The sequence below is a fragment of the Sitophilus oryzae genome, unplaced genomic scaffold, assembly GCF_002938485.1.
Source record: "Sitophilus oryzae breed Bouriz unplaced genomic scaffold, Soryzae_2.0 scaffold_1614_pilon_pilon, whole genome shotgun sequence".
NCBI lineage: Eukaryota > Metazoa > Arthropoda > Insecta > Coleoptera > Curculionidae > Sitophilus > Sitophilus oryzae.
In genome coordinates this window covers 871,630-898,724 of record NW_022146297.1, presented here as the reverse complement: position 1 = coordinate 898,724, position 27,095 = coordinate 871,630, and the positions used below count along the sequence as shown (strand labels likewise).

The following is a 27,095-nucleotide window of genomic DNA, read 5'->3' as shown; positions in this document are numbered from 1 at the left end:
TTTAAAGAAAACTATTTCATCTCTTTATTCAGTAAAAACTATTTTTAGTGTTACTTACAATGGCACTTATACTTAACAAATATGAAATTATTAAAAATATATTATCCTCTGTATTGTTCTTGACCTTCGTAAACTTCATTATCTCTAGAGGTGCTGGTGTATCTTGGGTAATTACTCTGTGGTTTATTGTAATAAGTAGATGGAGGTCTAGTTCTTGGGACGTATGGTTCGACTGGACGATCATCTTCAATTTGCCTAAAAATAATATGAATATTACAGACCTTTAGTACAAATTTATATATTATTAATGGATATACTGCCTAGTATACAGAGTGTTTCAAACAACCTGTGCAATATCTATAGGCAAGGTTCCGCACGTAAAAATAAGATTTATTTTTAATATAAACATAGGTCCGATTCTACTTCATTTCGTAGTTACAGGAAGTTAAGGTCGTCTTTTTTTCGATTTATTATAATTTTCTTCCAAATGCTTTTAGCGATTCGAATTTCGAAAAAATTCGAATGAAATTGAATGTAAAAGTCACTATAAGTGTGGCATATTTTAATGCTAAAAAGATTCGATATATTACGTATATCTATATGGATGGGTTATCACTGGAGATTTTTTCTAAAAAACATGTGCGCCACTGACTTTTCTCTTCTTTGAGCAGATTTGTGAGGAACATTTAATGCCGATTAAAAGTTGGCTCTTGGTATTTGTCGATTTCGATCTTTTTGATGAGATAAACGCCATTTTATTATTTTGCGTTAATTCAAGTCTAATAGCAATAACCTTTAAAAAAATTTAACGTTATTAACTGATCAAAAATTAGGTACTAATTGATTACTCCTCAAAAAAAAATGAAAAAAAAAATTCTATTAACATGGGTGCAGAAATGCAAGTTCTAAAGTTACAGTATGTTAGGTAAAACTTTTAAAAATATAGGTCTTTTGTAATTATCTTAAATACCGTTATTTTTTAAATTTTCTGTAAGGCGGCAAATTAAGTGAAAGAAATCATTTATTTATTTTATTTTTAATAATCGTGATTAATACAAAAAAATTGCGTTTACCTCATCAAGGAGAACGAAATCAACAAATCATCAAAATAAAACTTTTAATCTGCATTAAAGGACTTACACAATTTTGCTAACAAGAGAAAAGAAAATCAGTGGCGTACATGGGTTTCTTAAAAAAAGTTCAATGATAACTCATATTCACGTCCTTGGTCAATCTGTCGACACTTTTTTGGCATTAAAATGTGTAGCTCTTATAGTAAGTTTTATCCTCAAAATTTTATTTGAATTACTAAAAGCACTGAAAGATAATTAAAAAAATCGAAAAACAAATTTGACTAACAATATGCACTCATAAAATACCTGTCATCATACGCTGGTTGTTCTTGTACTTGATTATAACTGGGTTCTGGATATCTTGGAGCCGGGTTAGAAGGAGCATTTCTGGACCCCGCAAAATAATTAAAATTTACTTTAAGTCCAGTTGGATCTTTGTAGGAGTAACTGCCTTGGATAAATCCAGTGGGATCTCCTTGAGCCGCGTGAGATATACCGTCTTCTGTTCTGTAGGCAAATCCAAATGTTCCTAGAAATATTAAAAAATGCGATGGATTAATAGCTAAAACTGTTGCCTAGTAAATATAGAAAATTTCAAATAAAAGTTTTTATATTATTAAAATCAAAGTACATTTTTTCAAGGGACTGTCTTATGCAGAAAACACTGCAATCTCTAGGGCCTATTGTGTTTGTCCCCTTTCTATGTTTGTACCCAGTTTCGTATCCCTTGTCCAGGTTCTTGATGGATTGGAATCAAAGTTCCTCCGGTTCTTGTCTTGTTTTTTTCTATTAGAAAATGTCACTTGTATTTCAGAGTCTCACAGTGACATATTCTTTGTTCTCCTAGAATGTAGAATGTTTAGGAAGGGAGCTAATCGCCGCGACCTTATACAGAACTATTGTGTGTTTCACTTTCTTGAGTTATAACGAGTTACAACTCATCATACAGTCTCAGGGCTTTGACAAGTTTATGGCACGAAAGGTCGTGTCCGCGCACTCAGTGATAAGGTGATCGTTGTTTCTCAGCTTGTTGTTTCTCAGCTTCAATCTACTGAGATAATCGTTGAGGAGACAGTGTCCTGTTGGAAACCCCTTGACAATCCGAAGATTGTTTTTATTTAAATCAAGGAAAATCTTCGATTTTTCTCGGTCTAAGTTTTGGGGCACTTTTTCGATTGTCTTAGACCGTTGGCTTTGTAGGATTCCATTTCTAGTTACGGATAGAGTCCTCCAGGTTCTTCAGTTCCGCTTTAAGCTGGTTTTCGCTTGGAAAGCAGAACGGTTCTGGTCCAGTGAGTGGAGTGTTCGCTAGACATGATCTAGCGAACACTAAACATGTGCTCTGCTATATACGGATCTTTATCGCAGGTTTTGCAGGAAAGGTTTTCTTGATCCAGGTTGTGATTTGGTTTGGTTTGGTTTGGTTAACAAACCCCGTGACAATCCGAAGATTGTTTTTATTTAAATCAAGGAAAATTTTCGATTTTTCTTGGTCTAAGTTTTGGGGCACTTTTTCGATTGTCTTAGACCGTTGGCGTTATAGGATTCCATTCCTAGTTACAGATAGAGTCCTCCAGGTTCTTCATTTCCGCTTTAAGCTGGTTTTCGCTTGGAAAACAGAACGGTTCTGGTCCAGTGAGTGGAGTGTTACACTAAACATGTGCTCTGCTATATACGGATCTTTATCGCAGGTTTTGCAGGAAAGGTTTTCTTGATCCAGGTTGAGCTTGTTTAGGTGACACTTAACAGCCATATACTCTCTCAAGAGACCTGTTTTAATTCGCACTTTATTCCTGCTGAGCAATAGCAGTTCCTTCGTAATTAGGTTCTTTAAAGTTAGGTCTTCGGATGAAAGCTTTGCTATGCATGTACTCCTATCTGTTACTCCAACGTGGTATCTGGATCTTTTTGGTCCAGACCTTTACTGCACTACCGACCATCTGCTTACTTCCAGTTTCCCCTGGTTCTGGACTAAATTATGTTTCCGACGATCGTTACTTTTAGTTCGTCAGTTCTTTTGCTGCCTTGAATGCCGCTGTGGCCCGCCACACAGAAAAAAAAGACAGCGATCGTCATTTCCAAGCCATCTCTGACGCCGATTTTTTTTCGAATATATTATATTTAGGGCCTCCTAATCTGGCTATTTTCTTAATAATATTTTTTCATTTCTAATTACTTTATATTATTTAGTAATAGAAAAAGTAAGCCATCTTTAGTTGTTAGGATATTTATCTAATAATTGAATTAGAATAAAATTAAATGAATGTAAAGTGTATCTATGTGTGCCACTGTGATACAATGCTTTATTATGCATTATGGGTAGATTTTTCATTATTTTCTAATAGGTGTTAGAACAAATTGCGTTAATAAATATAATTTTAGACTCATTTCTATTGAGATGAACCGCCTAATTAAAAATAAACATATTTCTTTAAATTCAAAACATTTATTTTTAAGACACTGTATACATAAATAAAATTATTGATTTTTAAAATATTATTTCCAAACTAGGGAGAGGGAAATCAGGGGGGCCAGGGGGTGCCGGACCCCCCCCCCCAGGTACCGCTGAAACCCACAGAAATCCTGAATTATGACTCTTGGCTACGTATTAATTTTTATTTGCTTGTGATGTAGTAAAAATGACGTTTTCTAGTTTTGTTTAGTTAATATTATTTTATTGTGTTCAAATAATGTGTTAATTTTTATTTTTTTTAGAAAATTTGTAGGTATTTAAGTAATCTACGGGAACACGGTTTGATAACCAAGTCTATGAAATTTATTCATGTAAAATTTTATTCAAAAAATGTGTTTTTTAAAATTATTTTTCATTTTTAAAAAAACAAAAGCTTTAGGCCCCCCTTGGGCTCAACTCCAACCGCAAAGAGAGTATCTAAATATGTGAGGGAGGCTACACCATAATTGGAAACGGTTGAATAAGCTGAAAATGATGCTGATGATGATGCTGATAAAAATAATATACCTAGATGATTGAAAAATTAATATTGGGTAGAAAGTATTAGGTCAAAACAATACTCCAGTCTTTTTGATATATCTATATTTTTTAAATGCCATAGAATAATTTTAGAAATTATTTTTTTATCAAACATAGGATTAGAATAAAGCTTAGTTTCATTATGTACTTACTTTGTAATATTTTAAAGTACTTTTCATGTTTAAAGCTATGCATTCGTGCATCAGATAATTAAATACAATTTTTACTCATGGCGATAGACATTTGGCCATTTTTTATTAAATTTCATAATATATTTGTTGTAATTGTTGTAACTCTTTTAGAGTATGTAAAGTTGTCCCTACAATATGTATTTTATACAATTTGTTATATTCGTAAATTATATAATAATGATATTTGCTATCGTACATAAAACACATAAATTGAGAGAATTTGTGTTACCAGAGCTCAAAGATAAAACGGATGCTTTACAATGTTTAGATAAGTTAACCATAGATGCTTACGATTATTGCAAGTCAACTTTTAATGAAACAAGATTACCTCTGTTCCTTTTAGTATTCGTTGGTCTGGAAAACTCAGATTCTGAACATTTTCTTATACAGGACAAAATTTTGAAGAGCATTTACAAGCAGAAAAAATGGTTAATCGAAATATTCAAAGACGATCGAGAAGAATTCGTATCTTATTCTGAGCACTGTCAAAATCTTCCCAACGATCCTGAAGAAGTTCAATCGTTCAAACAGCACAAAAAGTGCAAGAACTATCACGTTTTGGATCATTATCCTCAGCTTTATTTTTTGATGGTTGAAAGTTTAGAAGAATTTAACAATAAATTGTCCAAATTGACTAAGACATCAAATTTTGATTCAGAAGCTCTATTTTTGGTTTATTTTACTGAAAATGTTTCAAATGGTTATGAAATAGCTGAAAGTATTTTTCAGAGCTCCTTTAAAGAGTTTATTCGAGATGCTTTTGTAATATTGCGATACAATGAATCGACAATGGAAATGTATAATTTACTTATGCATAATGTGCCGCACCAGCGATGTTTGTCGAAAATTCAAGTTGTTAAAATAGCGAATAAATGTATAAATGGTATGTACTGATTTATCAATATTTAGTTATTTAAATTGTTCGACTAATTTTAAGCATTATTAGAGATTAATTAAGCCTAATATTCTTATTATGTTTTTTATATTTTCTGAAGCTAAGGTTTATTGAACGGGAAGATGCACCAAAGGCAATCTAATACATGAGGCATGCACGTGAACACCAATACTACAATAATATTATACCTATTATACATATGTATTACTGTGATATTACTATGCGATATTACTGGTATTATATCTGTTGCTATGATATTACTAGGGTTTACATACAATCTTGAAAATTTCGGGCAAAATCCGGTCTTCGTCGTTAAAAACTAAATTATGGATTTATTTAGGTATGTAAAGTTTGTCTATCTAAAGACTATCTGACAGTGAGAGTTATTGCTTGATTGCGTCATTGATTGGAGGTCCTTTAACGATATTTTTCGCTGACAGACTGTTGGACAGACCGACATACTTTAAAGAGGATATTAAAGGTAGTTGAGACAGTGTTAAGTATATTATTTTGCCTTTGTAACCAATACAAAGGTATTCATTGCATACTTTACAGATGACATTAGAATTGAATTAAACTTCTTTTAATAGTCGCTTTGCCATTATTAAATGCTATTTATTGGTAAAATCCATACACTGCACGTTATATACCTATAACTCCAAACTAATTTACCCGTTGCATATAAAATTAGTGTGAGCGCAAGACTGTTTAACGATTCAAGGAAGATCTTGACAGATGACAATCAAAATCCACCAGAAAATAATATTTACTTGTGAATTAACGTAAAGTAAGTGACAGGCACAACTGTCATAATGGATCATTGGACCGACTTATATCAATAATTTCTAGAAGATCTTCTAAGAGTTATTGCTTATATTCATAAAACGCACATAATCATAACAAAATAGATGGAAAGAAAATACTGCCATCAGAGGAAGTCAAATATCTGGGAATAACCCTGGACAGTAAACTACTTCTATGGAACAGGCACATTAAGAACATTACCAGCAAAGCCACAAAGGCTCTCATGATATGTAGAAGACTGACGGGAAATAGATCGGGATTCGCCTTTAACATTTTACGCTGGATTTATACCATGATAGTAAGAGCTATGATTACCTATGGAGCAGTTGCTTGGTACACAAAACTAGAGTAACGTACAACAAGCCAAAACTTGTGTAAAGTGCAGAGACTTGCATGCATCTGCATCACAGGTGCTATGAGAACATCCCAACAGCAGCAACTGAGATCATCCTAGACCTAACACCACTGCGCATTGTCATCGGCAGTTATGTCAATGATTAGAATGGTCATTGACGGATTCAGTACTGCGAGAATTTTTAGGTCAGGGGCTTCGAACACGCTCAAAAAAAATTCCACTCCTTCAACTCCCAGTGGATGACATACCAAGAATTTACAACTTTGAGAAACACCTCACTGTAGTATTGCGCAATAAAAAGGATTGGATGAGAGAAACGTTTCTTCAGCATGTAAGAGACCATACCATAATATGGTATACTGATGCTTCCAAAGCCAAAGCGTATGATACACAGGGATAGGAGTATTTGGGCCAAAAATTAATGCCAACCATATATATACCAAACCATATGAATGGGTACCTACCCCAGCATCCTTCAGGCCTCTGCCTATAAATTGTACGCATCTTTCCATAGCGTAGATCTCTCTGCGCTATGAAAAGATACGTACAATTTATCTTAGGTAGGAACTATCGAAAACAGGAAATAGCCAACTTATCCGACAGTCAAGCAGCACTAACAGTGATCAACTCAGTAACCATCAATTCAAAGTTGGTCAAAGAATGCCTAGAGCAGCTGAACAAATTAGGCGAAGAAAATAAAGTCCTCTTAGTCTGGGTGCAGGCTCACCAAGGGATAGAAGGCAATGAAGCAAACGGTCTAGCTATAAAAGGAGGTCCACTAACTGGACCAGAACAATTCTGCTTTCCAAGCGGAAACCAGCTTGGAGAGGAACTGAAGAATCTGGAAGACTCTATCTGTAACCTGGAATAAGAATCCTCCAACGGTCTAAGACGCTCGAAAATGTTCCTCAGAACTTAAGACCCGAAAAATCAAATATTTTTCTTGATTTAAGTAAGAACAATCTTCGGATTTACGATGTTTTCAACGGGACACTGTCTTCTCCAATAATACCTCAGTAGATTGAAACTGAGAAACAACGGAGAATACAGATTTTGTGGGGAAAATGGGAAAACACCAGAACATCTCATCACTGCCATTCGTGCCATAATCTTTAGTACGATTAATATCGGAGATGGAGAACTACACTCTGTAAAGCCGTCTCAGATACTAACGGGGACATACAATAGATCTGTAAGCTCGCGGTTATTAACCCCTTTCCCAAACATTCTACATTCTCAACTCTTTACGTACATATTCATTACTCATGTATTTGTTTACATTTTGTGCATCTTGGCGTTGAAAACCCTGTATGTATTTTTAGGAACAATTAAAAAAACCTATCGCAACATATTTCATAAAGGCTTCTCGAATTATTATAACGACTGCGTGATTCCCATAAGTGCTCTACCATATGAACCATTTGTTATTGGCAACAACTCTGGTTTTGAAGTCGACATCATGAACGAAGTTGGGAAATCTCTAAATATTTCATTTGTAATCAACGTAGAGAACAACACATCCCTAGATTTAGGCGATTTGGAGGCTAATGATTCTTGGACGGGATTTGTAAAACCTATTTATAACGACTGGGCATTAGGAATAGGAAATATCGCTCCGGATGCTAAATATCTTAGAGATTTTGGTTACAGCGTTGGGTACTACTCTCAAAAAGTTGTTTGGATTGTTCCTATCGCTTCTCTAGTACCAAGGTATAAAAATATAAATAATTTAACTTTTCTAATTTAACTTGGTACATTGTGTATATTCTACAATATATTATATCCTTTTATTTGGTCAAAACGAGTCATGACATAATAAGAATGACAAGAAATACAATTTACTTGGGAATTAAAATTTACAGATAAAATAACTGTTACTGTCATGCATGTTGCATTCTCTTGTTGTACATTTTGGACAAAATGTTTTGTTGTTAAGGAAAAAATGTCATTTTTGCCACCAAATTAACTGAATAAGATTCTGGATTTTCTGCTTAATATGTCGAATGTTAGTTTCGCATATCTAATAAACAACAGCAAACTATGAAAATTTTCATAATGGAATCAAATTTTCACGAAAAGTTGGTTAGGTTAAAACGTTTCCGAAAACTGCCTTCCGGCAAGGCCAGCGAAAATGGGACACATTGTACAGGGTGTCCCATTTTCGTGTGTTTTACTGGATCTCTTGCTTATGAGTATAAAGATCCGGTTTTCATATCACTGAATTACTTTTTTAGTTGACAGTAAAATTATATTTTGGCAGTACATATACATTTGCAAGCTGGTTTTCGTTTGAATTCTAATCAATAAAATTTACAAAAAATATTTTCAGGAATTTATTTCAGTGGCATAATACCCATGTTTTTTTAAGAGATAAACTTCTTGTTGGTTGTATCTATGTTGAATAGCTAATAATAAACAAATATTATTTTAGGTGGAGGGTGTTGACAGTAATTTTTACCGTCCAAATGTGGGCGATATGCTTGGGAGTTATATTTCTTTTCGGAATCTTATTTTACTTTTCCAAAATGAGAAAGGAAGTAACAAGTTTTAAATCGTTTGAGAAATGTGTTTTGGCCGCTTTTGAAGTCGTCATAGCGACACCTGTCTATCTTCATCCCATTACTAGTTTTACAAGAATATTTTTTATCACTCTGGCCATTTTTGCCATTATAATGAACGCAGTCTATACGTCATCCTTGGTGTATTATCTTCAAGAGCCAATCAGAGAACATCAAATTTCTACTGCTCTAGAAATAATAGACACAGGTATTGTTTTGAGTAATATTTAATTTTAGTTGATCACTCTTTATTTACACTTTTAATTACAACTTTATTTACACTCGTTCAAAAAAGTATTGAAATTGAAAACATGTAAAAAATAATCTAATTCATTCAAAATGTATTGTCCTTTAATACAACCCTGTAAACACATCAAAACGTTAATTCCTTCAATTCGCTAAAATGAAAATTGTGTTTAATATAAAAATTCCCTGTCATATTTAAGGGCATTTACTAATTTGAAAGTAATTATAATAAGCTAATAATAATTACTTATTATTTGTGTGTTAGAATGTAATTTAGATAAAACATACAGGCTGGTCCGAATTGTCAACGGGAAATTTCTGCAACATATTCTGTAGATAAAAATAAGTAAAAAAAAATCTTATAAAATAATGTCCTAAAATGCTTTGTTTAGGAGATACAGGGTGTAGAAATTTCATTTTATTTCGTTGTTTTTCTAAATAATTTTTGAACTATATAACCTCCATATTTGCATTAAAGTTGGTGTCGCAAATTTAATTTTACTAATTTTTTTAACGGCTCATCGTTCACAGTTTATGAATTCGTGCTGGCACGATTCAACTAAACGAACTATATCGTAAGCAATGAATCAATTCTCACGACCAGTGGCGGATACAAAGGGGGGGCCCATGGGGCTCGGGCCCCCCCTAAAGTCTGTAAATTGGGTTAAATATTAGACATTTGGGTTAAAAATGGCGCCCTAAAAGGCATATTTTGCATTATTTTTTATTTGGGCCCCCCCTAAAATAAATTTCTGTATCCGCCCCTGCTCACGACTCTTTGTGATCCGATTCAATAATGTTCAAATACAACAAAACAGTAATACAACACCGTCCTAGCCACGATTCAATTGAACGAACCGTATTCTAAATGGTGAATCGATTCTCACGATTCATTTTAAATACTCGTTGAAATGAACGACTCGTTCAATCTTTGCCCACCTGTAGTTTGTAGCCTCGAAGGAAGAACATCTGTTGTCAGAGGAAGATGGGAAATACCTTGTATAGGGGTGCCCGGGGGTGCAGGGCCCCCCAAGTACTGCTGGGCACCCCCCAGAGAAATCCTGAATTATAACTCTTGGCTACGTATTAATTTTTATTTGCTTGTAATTCAGTAAAAATGACGTTTTTTAGTTTTGTTTAGTTATAAGTATATATAGTTTGTATATATATAGTTTGTTGTGTTCAAAAAATGTGTTAATTTTTATTTTTTTAGAAAATTTGTAGGTATTCAAGTAATACAGGAACACGGTTTGATAACCAGGTCTAGGAAATTTATTGATAGAGAAATTCATGTAAACGTTTTATTCAAAAAATGTGTTTTGAAAATTATTTTTCATTAAAAAAAAACAAAAATTCTAGGCCCCCCCCTGGGCTCTACACCATCAGGCCCCCCCAGGCCCACCCCAGGATAAATTGCTAGTTATGCTAATGGATGGGACACAATAGATCTTAGAAGTCGCAATGATTTCCCATTCCCCTCATTCTACATTCTACCTAGAATAAGAATCAAAAAAGTATTCTAATATACTTTAATCAAGAATAAAAAATTGTTGACAAGAATAAAAACTTGAAACATATTTTTTTCATAATATAAGGGAAATTAAAACAACTTTCGTTGCACGTCATTATAATGACACCATGCGTCGTTTTATGGAGTTTGCTGGTGGTCGTATTATGATGTGCAACGAAAGTTATTTTAATTTCCCCATATTTTTGGACACACAAATTATTATACATTTTTAGGTTATCCAATTGGTGGCCCCTCAAAATATCAGGAAATGTTTAATAATGTAGAACATAACAGCTTGCTGTCAAAAAAAGTTTTTGAGAGGTACACCACAGCAAAAGATAGTGTAGAAGATAACTACAGCTACTGGCTAAAATTAGTCGCTAATAACAAAAGTATGGTTACTATCACCATCAGACTGTACGTCTTATATCTATTTTCCAAAAATGACCCGATAGTAACTGAAATTAATGGATTTCCGAAAGTATACATTTTACACAAACCAATCATATCACAATCAGTAAGTATACAGGCACAGATCGTTACCCAGTGTTGACACAAGGATATTTTTCATCGATTATCACGAGATAACGGGATTAAATTGTTTTAGAAAGGGGGCAGATCGACTCAACTTTCGTTTAGCTGAAATCTGTTATATAAAAAATGACTTTATATATGCGTTCTAGAAGGCGTTAGGAGTATAAATGTACAAAAATTTTCCTGCGGAAATGCGTCATTTTCAATTTTCGGACTTTAGTATAGCCGAAATCTGTTACATGAAAACTAGTCTTCGGGGTGTGTTTTAGACATTTTTCTAAACATAAAAACACAAAAAAGTGCCTGCGGAAATTTTTTATTTTTATTTTACATAAAAAAATGCTTTGACTTTAGAATAGCCGAAATCAGTTACATGAAAAATGAACTTATATTTGTTTTATACAAGCCTTTTACGAGCAAAGAAATAAAAAAAAATGCCTGCGGAAATGTGTCAATGTCATTTTGTGCACTTCGTTTTTCATACATTTTTCAGTTTAGAAGCTTATGGGACCCAGAAGCGAATAGGGGTGCTGGGTAGGGTAAAACATCTTTCGAAGAAATAACAATTCTTGTAGAATAAATAATATAGGTTCTTGTAAACTATAAGTATCTCGGAATGTTGCGTAATAATAGGGCTGATTCAAAACAAAAAATTATTGGATCATGCAGTTTTCTTTTATATTTTAATAATTAACTGTGATTTTGCAAAAATATTAGATTGGTTAGCATTTGGGTTGCTTTGGTTAGCTTTTCTTTGTGGAGGGTGTTAAGCTGTGGTTTTTATATTTTAATAATTATTAACTGTGATTTTGTAAAAACATTATTAGATTGGTTAGCATTTTAGACACTTTTAAATGATTTTTTTTGGTTTAAAAGTGCTTCATCCATGGATTTTTTTCTTTTAAATTATTCTATAAGCATAGGAACGTCTGCCAAAAAACTATGCCAACCTCCCCGGCTGTTCCGCACATTTCTTTTGGTGTTTTTACAGTGGAAAATATGTCTAAAATTCAACAGAACAACTAGCATAAATGTAACTGATTTCGGCTATTCTAAAGTCAGAAAATCTTCTATATAAAATGAAAAAATTCACAGTCCTTTACAAAGATGCAACCGGGGGGGCATTGAAAATGATGAATAAAAACGTAAAAATATGATTAGTGTTAATATGAGTGTATTACATACATACATACCATGCCATACATATTTTTAAATAACGTACATTACATACATATGTTTAAATAACGAACTTAACAAAAAACAACAGATTTAAAGGTTCACTGAAAAAGTAGTAATGTTAAAATTAAATAAAACATTATCAATAATAATTATGCGATCGCACCTATCCGTAAAACAAGCAAGCAAAAAAAAAGAATTCTTACGGAAAGTTACACTTTACGATATAATTTTTTAACTGTTAAAGGCAAACCCCATTTAAACACAAAACTTTTTAATACCTACTACTGTATCTAAAAGACTTTTTTTTAAATTACTAAATTCTTAGCCACGCTTCTGTTTTTCTTGGCTGTTGTGCGTTACGTCACAGATTAACAGGCCCACGTTTGCACCACAAGGCGATGCTGCAAACCACTAGGTTAGACCGGTCGTAGAAATTTATGTTATACAACTTGTAGTCAATCTACACAAATATTATCAAAAACTTTTTTTCTTTTAAAATGTGTTCAGATTTTGTAAAAAGTATAAGTCAAAATTGCAAAACTTAAATTTGATATGAGTTTCTTAGTTTTTAACTAATATAGTGGCGAATTACAAAAATTCCTTTTGAATGAAAATTAATGAGTTAAATAAAATAATTTAATAAATTACTAGCTTTTTTCTCGCGACTACGTTCCCGTTACACCTCGAATCCTTCATGCATTGATTTAAATGATTTTTTACTTCTTTATAGAGAGCTAGTAGTGAGCATAGATGTTTTTTATTTTTCATCTTTTTTTATTTATTAAGAGCACTAATACTCTCTTTATAGGTTATTTTTTATTCTTTGAAGGATAATTGAGGAAGATATATTTCGTTATGATGTCACTAAATAAACCCTTGTATAAAATTTTATACTGTCTGGTTTATAATGTTATAATATTGCATTTTCGTACAGCAAACTTTCGTTCCCTATTCTACTCCCTAAGGGTATAAATTTCATAAATTCGCTTTACCTTTGTGCCCATTTTTATGTGTATAATCCAGAGGTCACCAAGTTTTATATAAATTTTTACTAACTTTACCAATTTGGTTGATGAATTTCAAAAATTTCTTCTAATTCTTTTTGTAGGATTTCATTCTTCTAGACCAAATAGAAAGGAATTTTCATACAACAAACTGTTCCGAGATAATTTTACTCTCTAAGAGGATGAATTTTCTAAAATCGCTTTGTGTAGCTAATTCACTAATGTCGTTTAAACGAACCTTTGTGCTAATATTTATGTATGTAAAGGTGGCGGCATGAACTCACTCTAAAATATCTAAAAACGTAATATATATGACACACCACTGACAATGACAAATAATTTATTTCTGGAGGTATTGTGTGTAGGTGTTTTTCAGGTATGTTTTAGTATTTAGTCGTTTTACACAAAGAAATAGCCATTAAGCACTATAAAAATACTTCATAACAAATCTACACATATATACCTTTCATTTAAAAAAAGAATCATCAAGATTGGTGAAGCTGTTTCGGCGGGATGGATGCAACAAAAAAAACCTTTGAGCTTTTATATATGTATGGATTAATTATTATTCCAACATATTTTACTTTGCAAATTTTTATAAATATTCAGACTCGTCAATATCGTGGTCCACCGTGTGCCACCGTGTCCAGCCTGTTTAGCCAAACGTAGGCCGATTCCTCTTCGGCGGCGCGCGGCGCCGTGACCCTGGCCGATGAAAGAGTCTTGAAGACGCTCATCCGCGCATAGGAATAAGTTGACTGCGTAGGGTATTGCGTATTAATCGATTCTGCAATTTTCTATCTCATGTATAACATGTTACTCAAGTTTATTATTTTAATCTCGATTTTAATATATATGTGTGAAATGCCACCTGAATATCTTCCGCCATGACATGTTTTTACTTTTTTGTTATGGTACAGTGATTTGTATAAACTTTATTTAATAACGTATATTTTCCTCCATTTGGTGATTTTTTAATTTTAAGCGAAAATTAAGCATAACATTTTAGGAAAAAGAGACACTGTAGTATTTAAAAGAATAAGAAGAAATTAGTCTTATTTTGAAAGGAAAATATAGAAAAAACTCTTTCTACAGAAAAAGTCTTTATACTAACCAGAATCCGGTGACATATACGCGGTCTCACCGGAAACATTACTTATTACTTCGCATAACTTGAAGAATATCTACTTTTAATAATGAACACTTCAGAAATACACCAGTAAAAACATTTATTATTTGAGATTAAAACTCGAATTAAATTATAAATATTAGTTACCTATGTTGTTATAGCTTTTATAGGCCTGTTTAACGACTTAAGTTACCTAGCGAAAAAATCTGTGCGCGTACCTACCACTATTGTAACAGGTTAATTCGTTAAAGAAATATGTTACACAAGTTAAAAACGCTAAAATTTTAATGGTATTACTTGTGCATTATTGGCCTTATAATGTAATTTGTTGGAATTATATCTTCTTTAAATATAATTAGACTTTTAACGACTTTTAAGTTACCTAGGAAAAAATCTGTGCACGTACCTACCAGTATTGTTACAGGTTAATGCGTGAAACAAATGTGTTACATATTATTCGTAGTATTAGTGGTATTATATTGGAATCAGCTTGGCATTAGTGGGGCATTATATGAGAAATTTTGGTATTTAATTTGTATTTTTGGCATTACTTTGGCATTAGTGTACAGACATTTGTCAGCGGTTTACTCCTTGTAGATAATCAAAAAGTTTTTTGATAATATTTGCTTTTTATGTCAGATCATTTCTATGAAAAATTACATTAGATTTTTATTAAAGACGCTGGGTAATTAAAACATTGACTATTAAAGCTTGTCCACTTTAAATAAGGGGTCACGAAATATCCTCTTTGGAGTGTTTGGGTTAAGGGGTGTATAATAAATTAATCGTTGTTTTATAATAAAAACCATAAAACATTTATTTGTGAGTAAAATAATGCAATGGTTGGATATCTCTCCTTTATAATTAGGTGACTAAAAATACACTAAAATAATTAGAAAAAAAATCTTGTACTTATTTAGTAATTTCGTCAATATTAATTAATTGACTTTCTAGTCTATTTTATTTTATGTACAAATATATTAAATTTTAAGCATTAAGTAATAAAACACTTTGTGCCCTCTTATATCGTAAGAGGTTACGAAATATACTCCTGGTTACACCATCATACATACCATAATCATTTCAATCATGCGAAAATTTGGTTTAAAAATAGATTTTTTTTAATATAACTTTCATTTAACGAAAAACGAAGGCCTAAATGAAAAAAAGAAACAATTTAAAAGTTTCGCTTATGTCTTGACAAGGTATCAAAGCAAACCCCATATTTTTTGCTTTTAAACTAATAAAGATATATCAATAAACAATTAGCGATGTAATGGTTTTTGCGCGCGCTGGCCGACTGCCGCCGCTGCGCCGAGATTTCCTTTACCCTTGTATATATGACGTCATGGTGTGGCAAATGTAGCATTTTAATTCGATTTGGGCTCCCTTATATAGGATAACAGAAACATTTTCAATGTTAATAAAAAGTTTCCGCACAGTTTTTTTTGTGTTTTTATAATCGGAAAAATGTCTAAAATTTAATACAAACATTGATATAAATGTAACAGATTTCGGCTATTCTAAAGTCAGAGCATTTTTTCTAATCAGTGCATATTCTAAAGTCTATTAAATTTCCTCAGAAAATGGATACAGTTTATTTCCGCAGGAAAATTTTTATTTTCCTCAATTCGTGAATGCTTCTAAAAAGCAAAAATATATTTATTTTTCATATAACTGATTTCAGCTATTCTAAAGTATAATGAATTTCCTTAAAAAATGAAGACAGCTTATTTCCGCAGGAAAATTTTTGTGTTTATATGTTCAGAAAAATATTAGAAATAAAACGCAAAATGTATTTTTTTATAGCAGATTTCAGTTTTCCGTGGTTCATAGTAGCTTTTTAAAGACAATTTTTTTTTCTAATAACTGATTTCAGCTAAACGAAAGTTGACCCGGCAGATCTACCCCGAATGGGGTAGCTGTGGCAACACCGCCACTATCACAATTCCTCTCGCGCGTCACGATCGTCCCGCGGCCGTCATTCAAGGCCGAGTGTCACGGTCAAGTGTCACGCATTTTTACTCCTAACGTGCATAAAAAAGTAAAAGTGTATTTGCGCAAAATGTAAAATAAATATTTCTTTTCCAGGTTGGGGTGATGATGAGAAAGGGAAGTTATATAGAGGATGACTTAAACCTCAAACTACAAACATTGATCATCGAGAGTGGTATAGGCAATGTATTGAGACTTCGATATATGGGTTTCTTGCAATCAGACAAACTAAATCTAGATGCTCTAGGCGCTAATAGTAGCTCTAGTGGAAAAGTAACGCAACTTACCATTAGCCATTTGCAAGGGGCATTTGCTATTTTATTCCTAGGTTATATAGCTGGAACAGTAGTGCTTATTATAGAGTTTATCATTTGTTGTACTAAGAAAAGAAAAAGATACAATGTGAAAAGAGATTAAATCAAATAAATCACTTGAGATAATATTATTTTTTTTAAAAAACTCATGCAACTCACAGCACAAATGTATTTCTATGTATTTTTGAATAAATATCGTTTCACAATTTTAAATCAAGGTAGTATTCTCTAATTTCCACAGATTGTTGACTTCATAATAAACGAAAAAAAAAAACAACCATAGGACATAGATAGTAAATGTACAGTTCATACCAAATAGACCTTTTAGTCAAGCGATTAAACTGGCCACATAAAAAATCTTATCATCGTTACATAGCTAATTTTTTGTATGAAGCATCCTTTTATGTAGCCATTATGAAATAGTAATGTCTGCCAGAGCGATCCCGGGGCTTTAAGCGGGGGCGGCCAATCGAAAGGGTGAAATTTTGGGACTAAAAATATTATAATGTACATGAGTTATAATTGCGAAAATAGTTTTATTTATTATTAAAAAACGTGGAAAATTGTTAGCAGACATTTTTCTCGTGGCTAAAATGCCGGCAGACAACAGGAAAGAGGCATGAAATTTTGACAAAAAATGTCATCGCATACATGCGTGCCGCTTGGTGGAATGTCATGTTTATTTATCTAAAATGTCGTATTCAAAAGGACAGACAAAACAATCGTTGCTAAATCAGCGGTAGACAGTTATCAAAAACCCGATATTACTCTACAGGGTGAGTCTTGAATAACTGCAAATATTTTCAGAGCTGGTAGATCTCGATAAAAGAAACATATTTTCTCTTTATCGTTTTCCAAACAAGTCCAAAATAACCGAGTTACTCAAGTATGAAAATTTAAAAAGAAATTGATTTATTTTTAAATAATTTTGCGAGCCACCTGTTTTTTTTCTGTATTTGCATCCATGCTTTTAGTGTCGTAACCATAGACGTATATAAGACGTAAGCATGGTAGATTAAGAAATAATTATTATACTGTGGGTAAATTTACGATGAACAAGCAGTTCTAAAAAAGTTTTCTAAAATATACAGGAAAATTTAAAAAATGGACGATATTCCAGATTTTTTTTCGCCAAAAAAACCTCATAGACGTGTTCCTGGGGTCGAAATATATCAGCCCTAAAAGTATTTGCACTTATTTAAGACGTACCCTGTATAAGCGTTTTCCGGAAACGCTCGCCGCGTTATCAATTGAAACATAATACATGAAGTCTACAAAAATTTTACGGTTCAGATATCGACTCAGAGGAAGACTCGTTTGCGAGGGCGAGAATCTGCAGTACGACGAGTCAGATACAAATAGTGAGACAGAATAGTAAATGTATGATACCTGTTATTGAAATCATAAAAAAATATATATTTATAATAATACTAGCGTGTACCCGCGACTTCGTTCGCATCGAATTAATCATTTGCAATGGTGATGATAAAGCAAAGCAAGAATTTCCGTTAACATACAAACTGGATAAAATGTTCTCACATTTATGTCAGCATGAGGAAAAACAATCGAGGAACCCCTCCTTATCGAACCTCTACACTCCACAGTCAATCCGTTTGCCAAAAATCAGCTTTAAACGTCAAGCAGTTTAAGCAGAATCCAGATTACTCAATGGTCATATTTTATGAAACACCTGTATAAATTTTTAAAAAATCTTAAAATATGTAAAACAACAAAATAAAATATACATGTTTAAGAGTTTTTCCGAAAAACTCACCGGTTTTTAAATAAAAATATTCTAATATTTGAGGGGTGGTTTCACCCCCTTAGAATTCGAGTTTCGAAAAATCCCTTATTATCGAACCTCTACACCCTATGGTCAATCTGTTTTCCAAAAATCAGCTTTTTACGTCAAGCGCTTTAAGCAGGATCGTGATTAATCAATGACCAGATTTTTCGAAACACCCTGTATACATTTTTAAAAAATCTTAAAATATGTAAAAAAACAAAATAAAATATACGTGTTTAAGCATTTTTTCGGAAACTTGACCGTTTTTTAAATAAAAAATATTGTAATATTTTAGGGGTGGTTTCACTCCCTTGGAAATGGAATTAATCCCTTCTTATCGAACCTCTACACCCTAAAATCAACCTGTATGCCAAAATTGAGCTTCTTACGTTGAGTGGTTTGAGCAGGATCGTGATTAATCAATATGTCAGTCACTTATGGATTTTATATATTAGTATAGATAACCGATACATGATTTACCTATACTGATATTTAGCCACGATCTTTTGGTCTGCCCTTTTGTATTTATTAGGCTTTTACATAAATAAATACATGGCATTCCGCAATCGGCATGCATGTATGCCACTACTTTTTTTTCAAAATTTTTTGCCTCTTTTGCATTGTCTGTCGGTATTTTAGCGACGAGAAAAAGTCTGCCAACAATTTTCCACGTTTCTAAATATTAAATATTAAATAAAAGCTATTTTCGCAATTATAACGCGTGTACCTTATAATATTTTGTGTCAAAATTTCACCCTTTCGATGGCCGCCCTCGCTTTAAGCCCTGGAATCGCGCTGGCAGACATGACTATTTCATAATAGCTACACAAAAGGATACATCACAAGAAAAATTAGCCATGTAACGATGCTAAGGTTTTTTATGTAGCCAGCTCTTAGACTAGAATATGCCCATAGTTGATAACAATGAATTTGAAAATCGCGCCCTCGATTATGTAACTAAAAGTTTAACTGATATGAAATATATTAACATATCTCAAATATTTAAATATATTCAAATTTAATTATACCTACAGGGTGTATTTTGTAGATATAATTGAATTGGCTAATTAAATTTGCCTACTTACCATCGACTTTTGGTTCCAATCGTGCATCATGTATAATCGAGGGATTGAACTGTGATCTGTACTGACATAAAATTCCATTGACGATAGTCAACCACACCCCAATCTATTAAATAAAACATTTTAATTCCAGTATGAAATAAATTACATTTTAAATAATATTTATAATTCATATAGAGACCGTGATCTGAAAAATGTTGTTTTTCAATATGTAAGCATAAAATAACTTTAAATTATAGTACCGTTTTAATAATAACAATAATCTAAACATTCTACACATGTACACTGTTGTTAGAGATATTTAGTATCTGCAGGCTTACCTCTTGTAGGTGGTAAAAAAGTTTAAATGTAGACTTCCAAGTTTTACCTGAACCGGCAGAAACTCAAAAAAATAAACAAAAGACGACAAGAAAGCTTGTAGTAGCGGTTGCATTGTTTATATAAAAATAATTCAAAAACGGTTCACGCAAATATAGACAAATAGTTCGGGAGGCTGCGGTTTTTTTTAGGAATTTCATCCCGGCTGAGTTTAATACTGCACGTTGGCTGCGGTATTTGTCAAAAAATAGATTTCTGAAGTTATTTCATCCCATGTGAAATTGTTTATCTGTGATATGTAATATTTATGTTATAAGTATAGTAATAAAAAAACGTCAATCCTACGGCAGAGGGTGGATAATACGTCAGTGGTGCGCCTGAACTTGAGAAAAAAATATGAAATTATTTCATCCCTTTTGAAACTTTTACACAGTATTTCGTACTTATATAGAAATATAATAATAACAATTAACTGCTTTTCTAGTGGGGGTAAAACGGTCAGCCAGAGCAAAAAATAAAATTCCTCGGAAAAAGCTGCCTCCCGGATTAAAACTATATATTTGAAACATAAACAAAATATCTTTCAAAAAAACTTATACTACAGGGTTGTTCACCACATACGACACGGAGTATTGTAGCTAAACGATTAGATTTTTACAAACTGTAAGTTTTGGGTTCGATGAAGGACTATTAAAGGTACAATTTAAAAATAATTTTACAAGATACAGAGTGTCCCAAATAAGTAAAAATATTGTAGTTGTATTTTTTTGAATGGAACACCCTCTATATTATTCTATTTTTAGATTCTACGGTTGAGAAAAATGTAAATTTTGTTAAGGTTTATCACACTTAAGCCTTACCATTTTTAAATATTTTCAATTTTGTGAAATTGCAGTAAAACATTTAAGGCTTCATTTCTCCAAGGGTATTAAAGGTTTTAATACTAAATATTTACTGAAGATTGTTCATTGATCAGATATTGTGTTGCAATAATAAACATTATACTACCTTATAGGTACAGAGTGTCCAAAAATTTATATTTAATAATTTTTAGCTTTAAACGGCAATAACTTGTTTAATTTAAATGGAATTCCCTGTATATTTTACGTGAATTAGATGCACAATTTAATTGTCTATCAGATTGTATTATACCATTTTTTACCTATCTCTTCAAGTTTTCGTAGAAAATGCTTTTTCTTATAATATAGAGATCCATTTGACATGGAATATAATATATATAATATGAGAGGGTTAATTGCAAAGTGTACAATCTCCAGTTTTATAAAAAAATGACAAAACGAAAAAAACATATAACTTTAGTGCACTACCATATTTTTTTTTTGCTGTTTTAATCAGTTAAGGTAAGTATTTAGTGTTAGTTTGTGAATTTGTAGAAAAAAAAAGTTATTTTAGTGGCGGTATTGAGAAAAAAAAGATGGAGATTGTACTTTATGGAACTCATTGATGGAGATTGTTCACTTTGGAAATAAGTCAACGTCTTTATTTTTTCTGTATGCTTTTATTTAAATTTTAATTGAAACATAAGTCGTGGTTCTAGTTTTTTTTAAATTATTAATAGAACATAAGAAATAAATAAAATGTTTTTATAAAAAAAAATTAAATATTCAGGCTGCATTCTTCTTCCATTGGTTGGCAAACTGAAGGTACTTCTTCAGCAGTTCTTTTTTCTTGACTTTCCGCTTCCAGCACAAACTTATAAAATTTCAATTTGGGATTATTTTTCCAGTCTTCCCCATAGTGAGAGCGCAGAAGGTTGTTTACATCTAACTTCTTGTTGGAGTTTACCGTGGTAGCCTTGGCTGTTATGGTTGGATTCATAGCAGGAATGGCTTTTCCTTTTTTGTTATTGACTTCCCCATTCCTAAGTCTGAGCGATAGGTACCTTCACCTCGGACTACAACAATCCCTTTTAAATTTTTGGTAATCACCATTTTTTTCATTTTTGAAAATGCGTGCCACTGGCCAGGTGTTTTTATGAACTTACTCATTTCATTCTTCCAATTTTTAATTTGAACATCATCGCCAACTTTTAAAACGGTTCCATATCGTGAAAATAGGTTCAGATATTCCTCTGGTTCTAAAATAATTTCCTTCTTACGAATCTCCTTTTCTATACGACCAAAAACCCTGTCAGGGGGAATAAATGAATGACCCCTGACAGGAAAAATAACCTCAATTTTATCTATTACATTTTGTTTGGAAAGCCAATTACAGCACATTGATATCAGGGTGGTATTCTTATTTTGCCCCCCGCACCCATCACACATAAGCCTAACAGTATGGATACCCGTTAAGTTAGAAGTGTCCAGAAGGTGATAGATGCAGGAAGCAATCTCGTTAGATCCTTTCTTAAATTCATTCTCGGTCCAACAGAAACAAGTAACTGTTGACGGATTCAGTTGGGTTTTTGAAGTGCCTCTCACCACTGTAAAGTTATAGATATACAACTGCCTAGAATAATAGGCTTGTTGATCAGGCACCTTAGGCAAAACCTGATTTTTTTGGCAGTCGAATGAAAAAAATCACAACGCCATCCTCTGCTTCTCTCAAGAGCTGGAAATACGCTTCAGCCCGCATTTTATGCACTTTTTTCTCGGCAAGCAAGTCCTTTTTAACATTCTCATCATTACAGCTCTTTATCTTCTCTGTCAGCTGTAAACATGTTGAACATACGTCAGTGCGCGGATTTCCGAAACCCAAGTTATAAGAGGTATTGAAAATATACCTAAAATAACTATGTTTAACTAATAGTTCTTTGTTTTCATTTTGGTACATGGTCCACATTTTACTAATATTTAAAGAAGAGTCTAAGTACATCCTTTCATTTTGCCCCCTGCAATAGTGACTTTCTATCACCTTAAACTTATTAATAAATTCCATAATCGATTTTCTCAGGGCTTCATATTTTTCCGACAGCCTATCACCACCCCGATTTTCCTTCGCTGGTAATAACGTTCGAAAATGATTTTTAGTCACTGTGTCGATCCTTTTTCGTGTTATTCCCAAAATATTCATAAAAGACTGTTTGCAAATTGGCACAAGTCTTTTTTGTTCACTAACGATATAAAAATGCACTTGGAACTTTTTTTCGCTATGTCTCGAATTTTTTGACCTTTTTCGCTTCACCGGAATGTTCTGGCAATATTTTAGAATGAAGTTATCTTGGTAAACCTTTTCCTTTACTTTATAAAATTTTTTGTGAAAACTGTGTATTTCAGCCATTGTTAGCAAACTGCACTGAAACGCAGAGGTTTTGTGGCCACAAGTTGGGTAAATCGGAAGTAAATGTGGACTATACCTAATTACAAATTTTCTCATGAAATGAACTCTATTACACCTAATATAAATGCTACTTCTTACCTAAGACATTTCTCTTGTTTTTTCTTCCATCCGGAAGGATTTCTTTTCCTCTTTCGGCCTTTGCCTTCACTAACAGGTGTTACATTATGATCCATTGTTAATTAAAACTATGCTGATTACTTTAAACACTTAATAACTACAAAAACATAAGAGCGTACAAACTAACAACCTTATTACTTTTCAGCAAACAACACAATAATGGCGTTTAGAAACCGTTAATAAACTGACGGTAAACAAATTTAGGCGCCAATCAGATATTGTACACTTTGAATGTTAACTTTGGATATTGCCTTAAAATACATTGGAGATTGTACGCTTTGCTTTCATTGATGACCAAGGAGTTTGTACAATTTGAAACTAACAAATGGAAGGAGATTGTACAGTTTAGAACTAATCTCAAATTTTAACCCTAATTTTATGCTGGAGAATGACCGTTTTGACGCAAAGTAATTTTATTTTTGAATCTAGCGCCACAAATTACACCAGAAACGACATCTATCTCATTTTTATCAAAACTTGGAGATTGTACACTTTGGAACTAGACCTCTCATATATACCCATGGAATATTGACATTTTATATTTTTTTAAAGCAACATAATATGTACAAAATGTACAGGTGGTAAAAATAATAATATTGCAAGCTTATTTGTTTACAAAAAGAAAACTTACTATTAAATCTTTGTAAAAGAGTATACCAATTATTACTAATTATTAATATACCAACATTATTTCCGCCCAAAAATTAGTTAATTACATATTCAGTTGTAAAACAATTGAATAAATTATTCTAAATAAATATGGATTTGGCTCAATAACGACTTATGAACATGATCATCTCTGTTGTTGTAAATAAGCATTTATTTTGTCAAAATATGAAATAAAATTTATAAGGTGCTACTTTTACCACACTGTCTAAAACACAAACAAAATTCAATTTTTTAGTATTTGGAGCAATTATTGTTAATCAATGTAAACGGTCAATTAATGTAGTTTGAATACTGCGATCATATTAATTGGTCCTCTTAAAAAGAAATAAGAGAACTATATCGACAATATTAGTATCTGCAATATTGTTTTTGAAATTTTGAAAATTTGTTACATCTTTAAAAATAATTTAAATTGACAATATTCCATGGGTATAGTGATAAATGAGATCTAAATTATAAGAAAATGCATTTCCACTTGAAGAAGAGATAGGTAAAAAATGGTATAGTACAATTTGTTAGACAATTAAATTGTGAGTCTGATTGTCGTAAAATATATAGGGTGTTCCATTTAAATTAAGACACTCTGTATAAGGTAGTAGTATTGTTATTATTGCAAAACAATATCTGATCAATAAATAAGTAAATATTTAGTAAATATTTAGTATTAAAAACGTCGATACTTTGGGATAAATGAAGCCTTAAAATGTTTACTGCAATTTCATAAACTTGAAAATATTTCAAAAACGGTAAGGTTTAAGTGTGATAAATCTTAATGAAATTTATCTTTATTTTAATGCTAGAATCTAAAAATAGAATAATATACAGGGTGTTCCATTTAAAAAAATACAATTATAATATTTTTTACTTATCTGGGACACTCTGTATCTTGTAAAATTATTTTTAAATTGTAGCTCTAATAGTCTTTCAACGAACCCAGAACTTACAATTTGTAAAAATCTAATCGTTTAGCCACAATACACCGTGTCGTATGTGGTTTGGTTAGGTTAGTTGTATAATATGCAACCCTGTATATTATACATTTTCCATTAAAAAAAGTGCAGTTATAAACTTTTCTTAACTTTCTGATCGTCTTTTGTCTATTTTATTATTTCAATTTTTAGCGGTTCAGGTAAAATCTTGTAAGTCCAACATATAAAATTTTATTACAACCTCCAAAAGGTATGGGAAATTACATCTACTTTAGCTATCAACGATGAAAGCCTAAAATCTTCTTGCTTATAATGTGTGTTGCTAATAATATTCGCAAATAAAAAATTATACAAAAAGGAATTAAAACAAAATATAATTAAACAGAAATACTATTAGGAAATTAAATACTTAAAGTTATTTTTTTTGAGGTTGTATTCTTGGGTGTATGGTCCGTAATAAAAATGTTTTTAAATCAAACTCATTGGATCATGTTTACGTTTCGATTTGTATCTCTTGTCCAAAGAATACAACTATCGAAAAAGAAAATATTTATTTTTTATGTATATGTTGGACCACTTAATCTGTATTGAAAAAGCAGTACTACATTATTTTTCATCTATAGATTGAAATTTAAAATACGATTTATTTTTAAGCGAGAATGTCAAAAACGGTCATATGATATGTCTTCAGAGTGTCATTTTGTATCGAATAAAGTAAAAAAATATCGAGATTACCTTTTAACCTTTCCCCAAAGACAAATGTGACCTAAATGAATTAGTAAAAATGCCGTATTTTAAACAGGGGCGTAGATAGGTGTATGCTATGGGGGTGGTACTATGAGTAAGTCGCAAAAAAAATCACCGTCGGAATTTTTTTGTCGAATTAAAACGACGGCGATTTTTTTGTCTTCAAAAAGATATAAAAACATAACACAAAAATTAAAATATAGATTTGTAAATAACATAAACAAAAATGAAACAACGACGTTTATTAGTTAATTTTCTATAAACTATAAATAAAAAACTCTAAACTATCAAAAAAAACTATAAAAACTATAAATAAAACTACAAAACAAAATCAAGTTTTCTAGTACGCTGTTTGGAAAACCTATCAATAACAGCATCAACATTTTTTTCAATATCTTTATGGATATTGATTAGAGTTAACCCCACTAATCTGTCCTGGCCAATAAGAACACTTTGTGTGCTTTTAATGAGGTCGAACATATTATAAACGATAAATCAACATAATTAAAAGCATACAAAGTGTTCTTATATGTCGGATATTAATTAAAAAAAATCCTTTCATAGTCAATGACTATTTCAATTCTCGTATCTCGTCAAGCGTCAGGGGGGGGGTACTGTCCCCCAGTATCCCCCCCTTATCTACGCCCTTGATTTTAAATAAGTTAAAAATGAAAATTGTGTATTTTATCTATGACACTGTATAGACCAAAATACTGTTTCTTTTAATTCAAAAGTAAAATACTTTTTCAGTTTCATTTAACTAAATAAGCCAAAAAAAAGGGCGAAACAGGAAGTTACTTCTTGATAAAATTGCTACACATCTGCCACCAAATTTGACCACCCCCATACAATGTCACAATCACAATGAAGACACAGAACACTTACGCGAAACAAAATATTTTTTACTCCCAACAGAACCATATTCTCCACTCTCCAATAAAAACACTTACACTCGTATTTTGTGCTAAAATTTTCTTTCGAAATCTTCGAGGAACTCCGTGCGTTAATCTTATATATCCTCAACAGCCACACCCCTTTCAGTCACAAGGAGATGAAGGCGAGACATTCTTGCATTTTGTTTGCGATACTAGCTGGTTTTTCAATTTTACCGCGTCGATTATCATAAATTAATAAAAAGTGGAAACCGATAAAAGAAATACTACAATTTACTTTAGTTACAGTTAGGTTAAATGCTAGAACATAATCAGTGAGTCTAATAAAAAATATGTGGTTTTGGTTCATTTATTTCTATTTTTCTTTAATTAACTCCAAACTGCGTCTACAGGATTAATCATATAAAATCGAGGGGTGTCTCACTATTGGAATTATCATTCAGTCTTAAGACCAACAGTCGACTATAATAAA

The 27,095-nt window shown here is 32.1% G+C and overlaps 1 protein-coding gene across 1 annotated transcript; it reads right to left on the bottom strand.

Moving 5' to 3' along the window:
- LOC115880071 lies at positions 1-26,744 on the bottom strand. The gene is made up of 4 exons (XM_030897196.1): positions 26,616-26,744; positions 19,651-19,753; positions 1,380-1,602; positions 1-255 (listed from the first exon to the last, which is right to left on the bottom strand). The coding sequence occupies exons 1-4, from the start codon at positions 26,649-26,651 to the stop codon at positions 102-104; spliced, it is 516 nt and encodes a 171-aa protein (XP_030753056.1). The 5' UTR covers positions 26,652-26,744; the 3' UTR covers positions 1-101.
- Between the last annotated feature and the right edge of the window lie 351 nt (positions 26,745-27,095).

Bases quoted from the DNA above. Each gene is read 5' to 3' on its own strand.
- LOC115880071 (XM_030897196.1), bottom strand. From the start codon at position 26,651: ATGGTTCTGTTGGGAGTAAAAAATATTTTGTTTCGC. The intron at 1,603-19,650 runs GTAAGTAGGCAA...TAATATTTCTAG, and splicing joins ATTGGAACCAAAAGTCGATG to GAACATTTGGATTTGCCTAC. The intron at 256-1,379 runs GTATTTTATGAG...TATTATTTTTAG, and splicing joins CAACCAGCGTATGATGACAG to GCAAATTGAAGATGATCGTC.